Source organism: Jaculus jaculus, chromosome 2 (assembly GCF_020740685.1).
Source record: "Jaculus jaculus isolate mJacJac1 chromosome 2, mJacJac1.mat.Y.cur, whole genome shotgun sequence".
NCBI classification, from domain to species: Eukaryota; Metazoa; Chordata; class Mammalia; order Rodentia; family Dipodidae; genus Jaculus; species Jaculus jaculus.
This window is the reverse complement of record NC_059103.1, coordinates 164,760,590-164,773,324: the sequence shown is the minus strand read 5'-3', so window position 1 is coordinate 164,773,324 and position 12,735 is coordinate 164,760,590. Positions and strand designations below refer to the sequence as shown.

General features: G+C 38.9%; 1 protein-coding gene across 4 annotated transcripts in view; it reads left to right on the top strand.

Moving 5' to 3' along the window:
• Rad54b (RAD54 homolog B) overlaps window positions 1-12,735 on the top strand; it is a 140,234-nt gene that overhangs the window by 104,158 nt on the left and 23,341 nt on the right. For all 4 annotated transcript variants that reach the window (XM_045144691.1, XM_045144692.1, XM_045144693.1 and 1 more), the window contains exons 7-9: window positions 893-1,118; window positions 3,186-3,393; window positions 6,237-6,376. In XM_045144691.1, the coding sequence (XP_045000626.1) occupies window positions 893-1,118; window positions 3,186-3,393; window positions 6,237-6,376 (574 nt within the window). The remainder of the gene's footprint in view (window positions 1-892; window positions 1,119-3,185; window positions 3,394-6,236; window positions 6,377-12,735) is intronic.

Here is a 12,735-nt window from a genome sequence, read left to right as displayed (position 1 = left end):
TTAATTTTAAGTTGTATTAATTTACCTAGTTTGTAGGATAACAGACTTTTACTAAGCTTTTTTGGTTGTGGATGTCATTGTCTGACAGACAGTGACAAATTTGTATTCTAAAATAGATTTATCCTAAGAAATTTCAGCTCAGTAATCTTTTTGACTAAAATGACAATATAGGGCTGGAGAGGTGGCTTAGGGGTTAAGGCGCTTGTGTATGAAGCCTAAGGACCCAGGTTTGATTATCTAGTACCCAAGTAAGCCAGATGCATAAGATAGCACATGCATCTGGAGTTCCTTTACAGTGGCAAGAGGCCCTGGTGCACTCATTCTCTTTCTCTCTCTCTATCTGTCTCTCAAATAAATATATAAATAAATAATATAAAATTATAATATATTTTAAGTTGTTTTAATATGTAATACTTGAACTGATAAAAATTGTTCAAATTTTAGTGATGAGAACCATAGCTAAGTTATCCAAATGTATATATAAAATTGGGAATCATTTCTAGACTTTGTCTCTGTTAATCTATGAAGACAGAAGGTGGGTAGTCAGGGATACTTCTCCTAGGAGCTTAGGCGTCTTATAGATCAGCATCTCTCAAGCATCATGATTACTTTCTTTTTTTTTTTTTAGCCATATATGTAATACTATGTTATTAATATAACATAGATAATGTTTGCATTAATATAATAGTAAAAGTGATTTATAGTCAGGTTTCTAATTTATGTTTTGGTGATTTGGTTAGCAATGTAATGGATTTAATTGTCAAAATTTCAAAATATGACATGTTGAAAATCAGACAAATGAGACACTAGATGAGTCTTCTTTGTCATCACTAAAGAGAGGATTTTTTGACTCTTGATGACCAGGGGCTTAAAATACAATCATTTCTAACAGAACAACTGGCAGATGTGGAGCTATTCTTGCCGATGAAATGGGCTTAGGGAAAACATTGCAGTGTATTTCCCTCATCTGGACGCTACAGTGTCAGGGCCCCTATGGAGGCAAGCCAGTAATAAAGAAGACACTTATTGTCACACCTGGAAGCTTGGTGAAGAATTGGAGGAAAGAATTTCAAAAATGGCTGGGAAGTGAAAGAATCAAAATATTTACTGTTGATCAGGTAAGAACCTTTTTAAAACGTTAGCCTTAGTCATTCTTAAAATTTTTTATTTTTTTATTTTTTTGAGGTAGAGTCTCACACTAGCCCAGGCTGACCTGGAATTCAGGATGGCCTCGAACTCTTGGCAGTCCTCCTACCTCTGCCTCCCAAGTGCTGAGATTAAAGGCGTGTACCACCACACCTGGCTAAAATAATTTTTATAGTTAGCTGTTCAGTTATTAACTTTATGATGTATTTTCCTGACTTCATTCTCAGTATTCCTTGGTCCCTTTCCACAAAAGTGGAGTCTTGGCTTACAGTTTGGTTTTGAGTTGTTATGGGATGAATATTTGGGTTTCTCTCAAATTAACATGTTGAAGCTTAACTGTCAGTAAGCAAGTGCTTAGTGACTTGCAGTGGGGGTTATGAAACATTATGAGTTGAACATGCAGCTGGGCCCATGCCTATATCATTACACTTGTGAGACTGAGATGAGACAGGTGAACCCAGAATTTGAGACCAGCCCAAGCTATATAGTGAGATCACCCCCGTCCTGCCCCAAGTATGCATCTATGTAGTGTATTCAACATCATAGCTCAGTCCACTTTACATTAAATATGTATGTAATATTACATACAATATATGTATATATATATATATAAATATTACGTAATATTACGTAAGCCTGACTGGACAAAATCGGTATACAAAACTTTTATTTTATTGTTACTGTTTGTTTCTCGAGGTAGGGTCTCACTTTAGCTCAGGCTAAATTCACTGTGTAGTCTCAGGGTGGCCTTGAATTCACAGCAAGCCTCCTACCTCTCTCTCCCAAGTTCTGGGATTAAAGGCATGTGTCGCTTCTCCTGGCCCTATAAAAGTTATTTTTTAATAAAAACATTGAATGTCTCAAGTAGTTTATTGCATATTGAAAACAGATAGTTTTATGAGTTTCTTTTTGCACCATGATAAAATAAAAAATTGAAAGTCAACCATCATTAGTTTGTCAGATACTTGCAGTGATTTTTGGCAATAGGGCTTTGGGGAGATAATTAGGATTAGATGAGATGACAAGAATGGTGCCTTGTGATGGGATCAGTCCCTGTCGTCATAAAGGACAAGACATTAGTGCTTCCCTTGCCCACTGGGGGAGGATATAGCAAGAAGGAAGAGGCCCTCATCTACTTTGTTGGTGTCACTAGAATTAGAACAAAAGCCGGGGAACTCTGTATTTCCCAATGAATTAGGTTCAGCCATCTAGCCCAGAAAGCCTATCAAAGGGCTGAGTTCTGGTGAAGGTAAACAAGGAGCTTTATTTGCAGTGTGACCATACTGGGGGAGAACCAGAGGTATAATGACCTAAAATCTATGATTTCAGCAATCTCAGTGTTATGTAGCAAAGACAAGCACCAACAAGAGTTGGGAACTTCCATCATATCAGTCCAGGTCCTCTTGTTCTGGCTATGATAGGGTTAATGTTACTTCAGGCCATTATCTCAGGATCAACTGGGTGGAGCCTTGTTGATATTAATGAGGTTCTATTGCTTGGGTAGTTTTGGTCCTTTGCCTTAAGATGTCCATCATTCAGGCCTGTCGTTCCTGGAATGTAAGGCATTGTAGGAGAGAAAAGACTCAGAAGATTTCAGAAGTAAGGAAAGGAAACAAAGTGGAGTCAGAAACAAATAGTGTTAGCTAGGAGAGTGACTGGGCCCACCTTTGTTGGCACCCTGATCTTAGGCTTGTTGGCCTCCAGAACTGTAAGAAATATATGTCTTCTTGTCCAAGCCACCCAATGTATGGTATTTTGTTAATATAGTCCAAGAGGACCAAAACACTTAATATGTCTAGTGCAGCAAAAGTACACTGCTTAAATTTGATTTCATGGCGCACGCCTTTAATCCCAGCACTCAGGAGGCAGAGGTAGGAGGATCGCCGTGAGTTCGAGGCCACCCTGAGACTACATAGTGAATTCCAGGTCAGCCTGAGCCAGAGTGAGACCCTACCTCGAAAAAAACAAACAAACAAAAAAATTTGATTTCATATCAATTCTGTTCATGGTTTGTTAAATATTATATTTCTCCCCCTCAGGACCACAAGGTAGAGGAATTCATCAAAGCTACATTTTATACTGTTCTTATCATCAGTTATGAAATGTTACTTCGTTCCCTAGATCAAATTAAGACAATAAAATTTGATCTTTTAATCTGTGATGAGGGGCATCGGTTGAAGAACAGTGCCATTAAGACAACTACAGCCCTCGTTAGTCTCTCCTGTGAGAAAAGAATAATTCTAACGGGTAAGTAGTCATTTTGGAGGAGATGTGCTAGAATTTTTGCCTAATGAACCTTTATCATTTGTAATCGGATGCTTGATATACAAAGAACTGGTGGTGTTAGATGAAGTTCAGACAACTATATCTGGGTTGAGGCTTGATAGGATCTTGAATCTTTTAAGTCCTTGGGTAGTTTTCTTCAGCCTTATTTTTGAGTTTGGGAGGAATGCACCCAGTGGTATCATAATAAAGAATATAGGGCTGGAGAGAGATGGCTTAGTGGTTAAGGCACTTGCCTGCAAAGCTTAAGGACCCAGGTTTGAGTTCCCAGTACCCACAAAAGCTAGATGCACTTGGTAGCAAATGTGTCTGGAGTTCCTTTGCATTGGCTAGAGGCCCTAGCATGCCCATTCTTTCTCTCTCTTCTTTAAATAAATAAAATAAATAAATAATAAAGAATATAGGTGATGGGGCTTGTTTGGCTGTGTTTGGTTTGTGAGCCTGATGTTAAGCTGTACAACTTTGGGCAAGTTATTTAATTTCTCAGTACCTCAGTTTTTGTATCTGTGAAATAGGGATGTGATGCCTGGGACTTCATAGTATTGTTATGAAGGTCAAAGGAGTTATCAGTGTAAAGTTCTTGGGATTATCTGACATGTGCTAAGCATTTAATATAAATACCAGCTATGTCTGTGCTGCATGTGCATGGCTTAATGCTGGCTGAAGGGTCTGGCTCAAACTGTCTGGAAAGGTGGGTCAACCATGTGTTAATACAAGAATCCCCTTCTACCACTCCTTTGTAGTAACCTAGAGTCAGGTCTGCCTCAGCGTATCTTTCCTCAGCATAGTCTTTCATCACCCTTCAGATTTGCTATTCTTGCAGAAGGAAGAGAATTGTATTAACTCCTTATATTTATAGCCCCTCTATTTGCTACTGAAGGTCCCATTTCCTTACCATCTCCAACCTAACAGAAGGAATGGAGAGGGCACGACTGTTCTTACTATAGGATGCTCTCTTGTGTGATTTTGTCCTTTGTGTTTCCTTGTGTGTGCCAGGACTCTTCTCTGAGATTAACATGAGAAGGAATTCATCTCTCAGGTAGAAGTTTATCCCAAAGCAAGAGAGAAGGATAGCCCCTCTTCTTCTGTTCTTAGCAAATTGCTAAGTGAGGTGGGAATTTATTTTTATACATTCCAGTTATGTGACTTTCAATTCATGACTGTACTATTACTAGAGATGATATTTGAAAATATTTTTATTTATAAGCAGTGCACTAGGGCTGCTTTAGCCACTGCAGATGAACTTCAGATGCATGTACCACTTTGTGCATCTGGCTTTATGTGGGTACTGGGGAATTAAATCCAGGCCATTAGGTTTTACAGGCCAGTGCCTTAACTACTGAGTCATCTTTCCAGCCCACTAGAGATGATTTTTACAAGTATCTTTTAAAAATATATTTTATTCAGGCATACTGGTACATGCTTGCAATCCCAACACTTGGAAGCAGAGGCAGGAGGATCATGGTTTAAGACTAGCTTGGTCTGGTAGTGACTTGTAGTCCAACCAGGGCTATGCATTGAGACCTGCAGGGGTTATAGGACAACTTTCACGTGTTGGCCCTCACCTTCCACCTCATTTAAGGCAGGGTCTCTTGTACTTTATACTCCATTCTCTAGGATAGTTAGCCCCTGAGCTTATGAAATTTTCTACTATTTCCACCATAAGTGTGCTGGGATTGCAGAAGCCTGCCACTGCTTCTGGCTTTTACATGGGGTCTGGAGATTCAAACTCAAGTTCTCATGTTTACACAACAAACACTTCATCCACTGAGCTGTTTCTTCAGCCAAAGCATATATTTTGGTCCAAGAGTGGTGGTATACTCCTTCATTCACCATACATCAGGAATATGAGGCAGGAAATTCAAGGACAACCTGGGATACATAGTATGACCCTGAAATATTAAGTGGCTTTTAAATTATTTGAATTTAGTCACTTACATATGAAAAAGATAAAAATGACCAGTATCAAATGTCATAATTATTTTTGTGCCCAAAATTTAGTAGATGACCAATAGACATTTGTAGCAATATTGATGTGGAAACCTGAGAATAGATCAGCTGATATATCATGAATAAAATAGTGTTTTTAGAGGAAAAAGTAATTTAGGAAATGGAAAACTTAATCTACATGACTTATTTTCTCATAGTTCTAAAGACTAGAATTCTAATACTTTGGTATATTATATGGATTAACCACTTTGGTCCTCGTAAACGAGGGAGTTCCTCTTTTTTATATTTTCTTTACTTATTTGCAAGGAGAGAGAGAGGGAGAAAGAATGGAGAAAGGGAGAAAAAGAAAAAAAAGAAAGAGGTAAAGAAAGGAACAAAGAAAGGAAGAAAGAGAGAAAGGAATGGACATGTCAGGGATTCTTGCCACTGCAAATTAACTACAGATACATGTGCCACTTTGCGTATTTGGCTTATGTGGGTACTGGGAAATCAAACCTGGGCCATCAGGCTTTTTAAGCAAAGATCTTATTAAACTTTGAGCAATCTTCCCAGCCCTGAAGGAGTTATTCTTATTGTCCCCATTTTATAGATAATAAACTAGTTTAGAGAATTTGCTCAGAGTTCCTCTGGAAGGAAGTAATGTAGGTAGGATTATAACCTAAGCAGTTAGGCTCCAGAGCCTGCACTTTGTGAAAACCAGACATGAAAATGTATGTGATGATTAATGTACTAAGCTTTGATTTCTCACCTTTAGGGAATTACTTTACTTACTGCCCTTAGGGAAGAAGACACAACTTTCTACAAAGACATGTAATTAGAAAACAAATGATGATTTCATCACCTTTATCTCTCCTCAGGAACTCCAGTTCAAAATGACCTACAAGAATTTTTTGCATTAGTCAACTTTATTAATCCAGGAATTCTAGGTTCTTTGTCATCTTACAGGAAAATATATGAAGAACCCATCATTGTGTCCAGAGAACCTTCTTCATCAAAGGTATCATTTATTTCAGCCTGTTTGGGAAAATCACCCATAGCCTTGATACTAACTTAGAGCAAATTTAATGAGTGAATTTTCCTCCATAAGTGTTAATCATTTTATGTATGTATGCATGTGTGTATGTGTATATGTATATGTGTGTGTGTGTGTGTGTGTGTATATATCTATTATATAATATTATTAATTTTGTTGTTTTTTTGAGGTAGGATCTTGCTAGATTATCTAGCCCAGGCTGACCTAAAATTCGCTATGTAGTCTCAGGGTGACCTCAAATTCATGGTAATCCTCCTACCTTTCCCTCCCAGTTACTGGGATTAAAGGCATGTGTACCACACTTGGGTGTATTTTTTATTTTAGAAAATAACTGCATGACTGACCTAAAATCCATAGATGATCACTTCACAAAGATGATAAACAACAGTAAACATTGTAAGTTTTCCAACATAATCATGAAGTAACTTGCATTTTTCTTTTTTTAAAAAAATTTATTCATTTGAGAGCGACAGAGAGAGAGAAAATAATGGGCACGCCAGGGCCTCTAGCCACTGCAGACGAACTCCAGATGCGTGCACTTTTGTATCTGGCTTACGTGGGTCCTGGGGAATCGAGCCTTGAACTGGGGTCCTTAGGCTTCGCAGGCAAGTGCTTACCTGCTAAGCCATCTCTCCAGCCCAACTTCTTATAGTTACATTGGTTGGCTTTACATCATAATGGCAAGGGAAGATGAGAGTACCATCTTCTGCTTGTTGAAATGTCAATTCATACATCCTGAGGATGGTTTAGCAGTGCATATCAGAAATCTTAAAAGTATATATCTTTATGATCTGTAAAGAATTATCCTTATTTTTTTAAACATAAAACTTTTTTGTGTGTATAATGTATGACATGTGCATGCAAATGCAGGTGCCCTCTGCACACACATGTGAAGGCCAGAGGAAAGTTAGTTGTCTTCCCCTGTCATTTCCATTTTGTTTCCTTGAGATTGAAGTGATAAAGTCTCTCATTGAACCTGGAACTGTTTTTTTTTTGTTTGTTTGTTTTTGTTTTTTGTCAGACTGGCTGACCAGCATGTTTCTTATCTTTTTTTGTTGTTTATTTTTATTTATTTATTTTAGAGTGACAGAGAGAGAGAAAGAGGCAGATATATAGAGAGAATGGGTGTGCCAGGGCCTCCAGCCACTGCAAATGAACTCTAGATGTGTGTGCCCCCTTGTGCATCTGGCTAACATGGGTTGTGGGGAATCGAGCCTTGAACTGTTGTCTTTAGGCTTCACAGGCAAGCGCTTAACCACTAAGCCATCTCTCCATCCCCCATATTTCTTATCTTCATTCCACCTCAAGACTGAACTTAGAGGCATGTGTGGCCACACTTGTTTTTTACATGGGTACTGGGAATAGAACTCAGGTCTTCATGTGTGTGTGGCAAGTGCTCTTATACATTCAGCTGTCTTCCCAGCCCCACCTCTCAATAATTTATTATAGCGAAATAGTAGTAGATTTGTTCAAAGATTTTGCTGTAAAAATAAAAAAATTGAAAACAGCCAAGCATGGTGGTGCACACCTTTAATTTTAACACTTGGGAGGCAGAGGTAGGAAGATGGCAGTGAGTTTGAGGCCACCCTGATACTACATAGTAAATTCCAGGTCAGCCTGGGCTACAGTGAGACCCTACCTTGAAACCCCCCCCCCAAAATAAATTGAAAACACTAAAGTTGATAAGAAACTTTATGAAGATGGTCCATATATGTATATGTGTGTTATATATACACTATATTTTCTCCTCTTTCCTTCCTTCCTTCCTTCCTTCCTTCCTTCCTTCCTTCCTTCCTTCCTTCCTTCCTTCCTTCCTTCCTTCCTTTCTCTCTCTCTCCTTCCTTCCTTCCTTCCTTCCTTCCTTCCTTCCTTCCTTCCTTCCTTCCTTCCTCCCTCCCTCCCTCCCTCCCTCCCTCCCTCCCTCCCTCTCTCTCCCTCCCTCCCTCCCTCTCTCTCCCTCCCTCCCTCTCTTTCTTTCTGTTTCTTTCTTTCTTTTCTTTTCTTTTCTTTTCTTTTCTTTTCTTTTCTTTTCTTTTCTTTTCTTTTCTCTTCTCTTCTCTTCTCTTCTCTTCTCTTCTCTTCTCTTCTCTTCTCTTCTCTTCTCTTCTCTTCTCTTCTCTTTTCTTTTCTTTTCTTTTCTTTTCTCTTTTGGAGGGAGGGTTGTATATATCTCAGGCTGGCCTCAAAGTGGGGCTGTGTAGCCAAGGAAGACCTGATGCTCCTGCCTCTGCCTCTCTTGCTCCCACCTTCTGAGTGCTGTCATTACAGACATGCCACCATGTGGGCTGGTTTATGTGGTGTTGGGGAAAGAACTCAGGGTTTCTGCAGCTAGGCAAGCACTCTACCAACTGAGCTGCATCCCCAGCCTCCAAATCCTATTTCAGAGAAATTAAAGTATGGAAAAAGTTGTTCTTTTTCAGGATTAAATAAAACATGATAATTTGTTAACGCATAATTAGTTGAGCATTTTACAAAACCCAAGAGCAGTACAAAATAATGGCTTATGGGCTGGAGTGATGGCTTAACAGTTAAAATACGTGCCTATGAAGCCAAGGACCTAGGTTTGACTGCCCAGAACCCATGTAAGCCAGATGCACATGGTGGTATATGTATCTGGAGTTTGTTTGCAATGGCTAGAGGCCCTGGCAGGCCATTATCTCTCTAAAATAAACAAACAAACAAATAAAAAATTTAAAAATGGCTTATAAAAATACATACATTCTCAAACAAAAAGTAGGGTAAATGTTCATGATCTATTATTTTAAAATAAAATATTCACTCATTGATCTATTATGATCGATATAGTAAGTACTGAAAATGGCCCAGTGGCTACACAGTAGACACTGGAGAAATACATTGTTGAGCCAAAATGATTGGTCCTTGTTTGCATGAAACCTTACAGTGTGAGGGCCTGCTTTTGCTATAAATAAAAATGTGTCAGTGAATATATTTGAATACATGTATATATATACATACACAGAGAAACAAGATTTAACAGCATACATAAAAGTTTTGACAACAGTGGCAGTTTCTTATTGATTTAAATTAATTTCAGATTTTAAAAAATATATATTTTATTATTACTTATTTATTTGACAGAGAAAGGGGAGGAGAGAGAGAGAGAGAGAGAGAGAGAGAAAGAATATGGGTGCGCCAGGGCCTCCAGCCACTGCAAACGAACTCCAGATGTGTTTGCCCTCTTGTGCATCTGGCTAACATGGGTCCTGGGAAATCGAACCTGGGTCCTTTGGTTTTGCAGGCAAATGCCTTAACCACTAAGCCATCCCTCCAGCCCTAATTTCAGATTTTATTTTATTTTATTTATTTATTTGAGAGAGAAAGAGAGTGTGAGAAAGAGAGGGAGAGAATGGGCATACCAGGGCCTGTAGCTGCTGCAAACTCCAGACATATGCACCACCTTGTATATCTGGCCTACATAGGTCTTGGGAAATTGAACCTGGGTCCTTAGGCTTCTCAGGAAACTGTTTTAGCCACTAAGCCATCTCTCCAACCCAAAGTTTAGATTTTTAAAAACATTTTTATTTATTTATTTATTAGAATGGGTGTACCAGGGTCTTTTTTTTTTTTTTTTTTTTTTTTTTGAGGTAGGTTCTAACTCTAGCCCAGGCTGATCTGGAAGTTACTATGTAGTTGTAGGGTGGTCTTGATGTCATAGCAATTCTCCTACCTCAGCCTGGGATTAAAGGTATGCACCACCATGACTGGCTTTTTTATTTTGAGACTTTGTGTCTGTCTTTATGTGGGTACTGGGGAATTGAACCCAGGCTGTCAGGCTATGTAAACAAGTGTCTTCACCACTGAGACATCTCTCCATCCACTCATTTTAGACTCTTTTTAAAAGATATTTTTACAGGCTGGAAAGATGGCTTAGTGGTTAAGTGCTTACCTGTGAAGCCTAAGGACCCTGGTTTGAGATTTAATTCCCCAGGACCCACGTAAGCCAGATGCACAAGGGGACACATGTGTCTGGAGTTTGTTAGCAATGGCTTGAGGCCCTGGCGCCCCCATTCTCTCTCTCTCTTTCTCTCTTTCTGTCGCTCTTAAAGAAAAATAAATTAAAAACCAGATGCACAAAGTGGTGCATAAATAAATTAAAAAATATTCTTATTTATTATTAGAGGGAGAGAGAATGGGTGCAGCAGGGCCTCGAGCCACTGCGAAAGAACTCCAGATGAATGGACCACCATGTGCATCTGGCTTACATGGGTTCTGAGGAATCGAGCCTGGGTCCTAGGCTTCACAGGCAAGCGTCTTAATCACTAAATCATCTCTTTAGCCCAGATGTTAGATGTCTTATGTTTCTATAGAACTATAGTTTTTATCTTTTTTTCAAGGGATCTTTTTTTTTTGTAATGAAAATTAAACATTTATTTAAAATAATAGGGGAATTTTCTTTCTTTTTTTAAATACTTTTTGGTTCATTTTTATTTATTTATTTGAGAGTGACAGAGAGAGAGAGAGAGAGAGAGAGAGAGGCAGATAGAGAATGGGCGCGCCAGGGCTTCCAGCCACTGCAAATGAACTCCAGATGCGAGCGCCCCCTTGTGCATCTGGCTAAAGTGGGTCCTGGGCAATCAAGCCTCAAACCGGGGTCCTTAGGCTTCATAGGCAAGCGCTTAACCACTAAGCCATCTCTCCAGCCCGGAATTTTCTTCTTTAAAAATATTTTGTTTATTTATTTGAGAGAGAGAGAGAGAGAGAGAGAAGGAAAGAATGGGCATGCCAGGACCTCTAGCCACTGCAAATAAACTCCAGATGCATGCATTATCTTATGTATCTGACTTTATATGGGTACTGTGGAATTGGGTTCCTTTGGCTTTGCTGGCAAGTGCCTTAGAGAATTTTCTTATATAGGAGTAAATGTATAAATAAAGGACTTAGGACTAGAGAGATGGCTCAGTGGTTAAGACACTTGCCTGCAAATCCAAAGGATCCATGTTCAATTCCCCAGGACCCACGTAAGACAGATGCACAAGGTGGCACATTCATTTGGATTTTGTTTGTAGTGGCTGATGGTCTTGGCATGTTCAATCTCTCTCTATTTGTCTCTTTCTCTCTCAAATAAATAAATAAATTTTTTAATAAGGGATTTATTTTAAGTTTCCCTGTAAAGTTTTGTCAGGTGAAAAGATTCTATATAGAGAATTTGAGCATAAATTTCATTGATACTCTATTCCATTTGTTTAATGAACAAGGTGTAATGGTTTTGAAAGAGTCAGTAGTATCTTCTGCCAGTTTTTTTTTTTTAAACTTTTTATATCTTTTAGTTTTATTTATTCATTTGAGAGAGACAGAGGCAGATAGAGAGGGAGAAAGAATGATCATGCCAGGGCCTCCAGCCACTGCAAATGAACTCTAGATGCATGTGCTATCTTGTGTATCTGGCTTTCATAGGTCCTGGGGAATCAAACCTGGGTTCTTTGGCTTTGCAGGCAAGTGTCTTAACCGCTAAGCCATCTCTCCAGTTTTTTTTTTTTTTTTGAGGTGTGGGTCTCACTTTAGCCCAGGCTGACCTGGAACTCACTGTATAGCCCTAGCTGCTCTTGAACTCATGGTGATCCTCCTACCTCAGCTTCCCAAGTGCTATGATTAAAGGTGTGCTCACTACTCCTGCCTGGCATTTGTGCCAATTATTTCCTGTAGGATTAGTTTTAGGATCAATACTTGTCAAAGTAGTTGCTTGCAAGAATTGTTTCTATTAGTCTTTGCTGATAATTTTAAGACTATTCCTATAAAAGCTTATTTTGGAGCTGGAGAGATGGCTTAGTAGTTAATGCACTTGCCTGTGAAACCTAAGAACCCACATTCGACTCTCCAGAACCTAAGTAAGCCAGATGCACATGGTGGCACATGCTTCTGGAGTTTGTTTGAAGTAGCTAGAAGTCCTGGTGTGCCCATTTTTTCTCTCTCTCTCTAATAAATATATTATCAAAACCCTTATTTTCAGAAAGCTATCAGTAATCAAATAAGCAATGGTAAGATAATTATGGTTTCATTTAATTAAATACTTATGCTAAACATTTGAAAAGATTATGTTTAGGATTTTCTTTTTTCTTCTCCAATGATGGGAATTGAATCCTGGGCTCTTGCACATAGGCAGGCACTCTGCCATTGAACTACAGCCCCAACACTACTGTGGCTTTTCTGCCCCCATACTTGTCTTCTATTTTTTTCTGTTTTTGCTTGTTTTAAGTCTCATGTGGCTGACTATAGTGGCACATGCTGTAATCCTAGAACTATGTAGGTAGAAGAAGGAAGATTGGGAAGTTTGAAACCATCCTGGGATGCATAGTGAGTTCTAG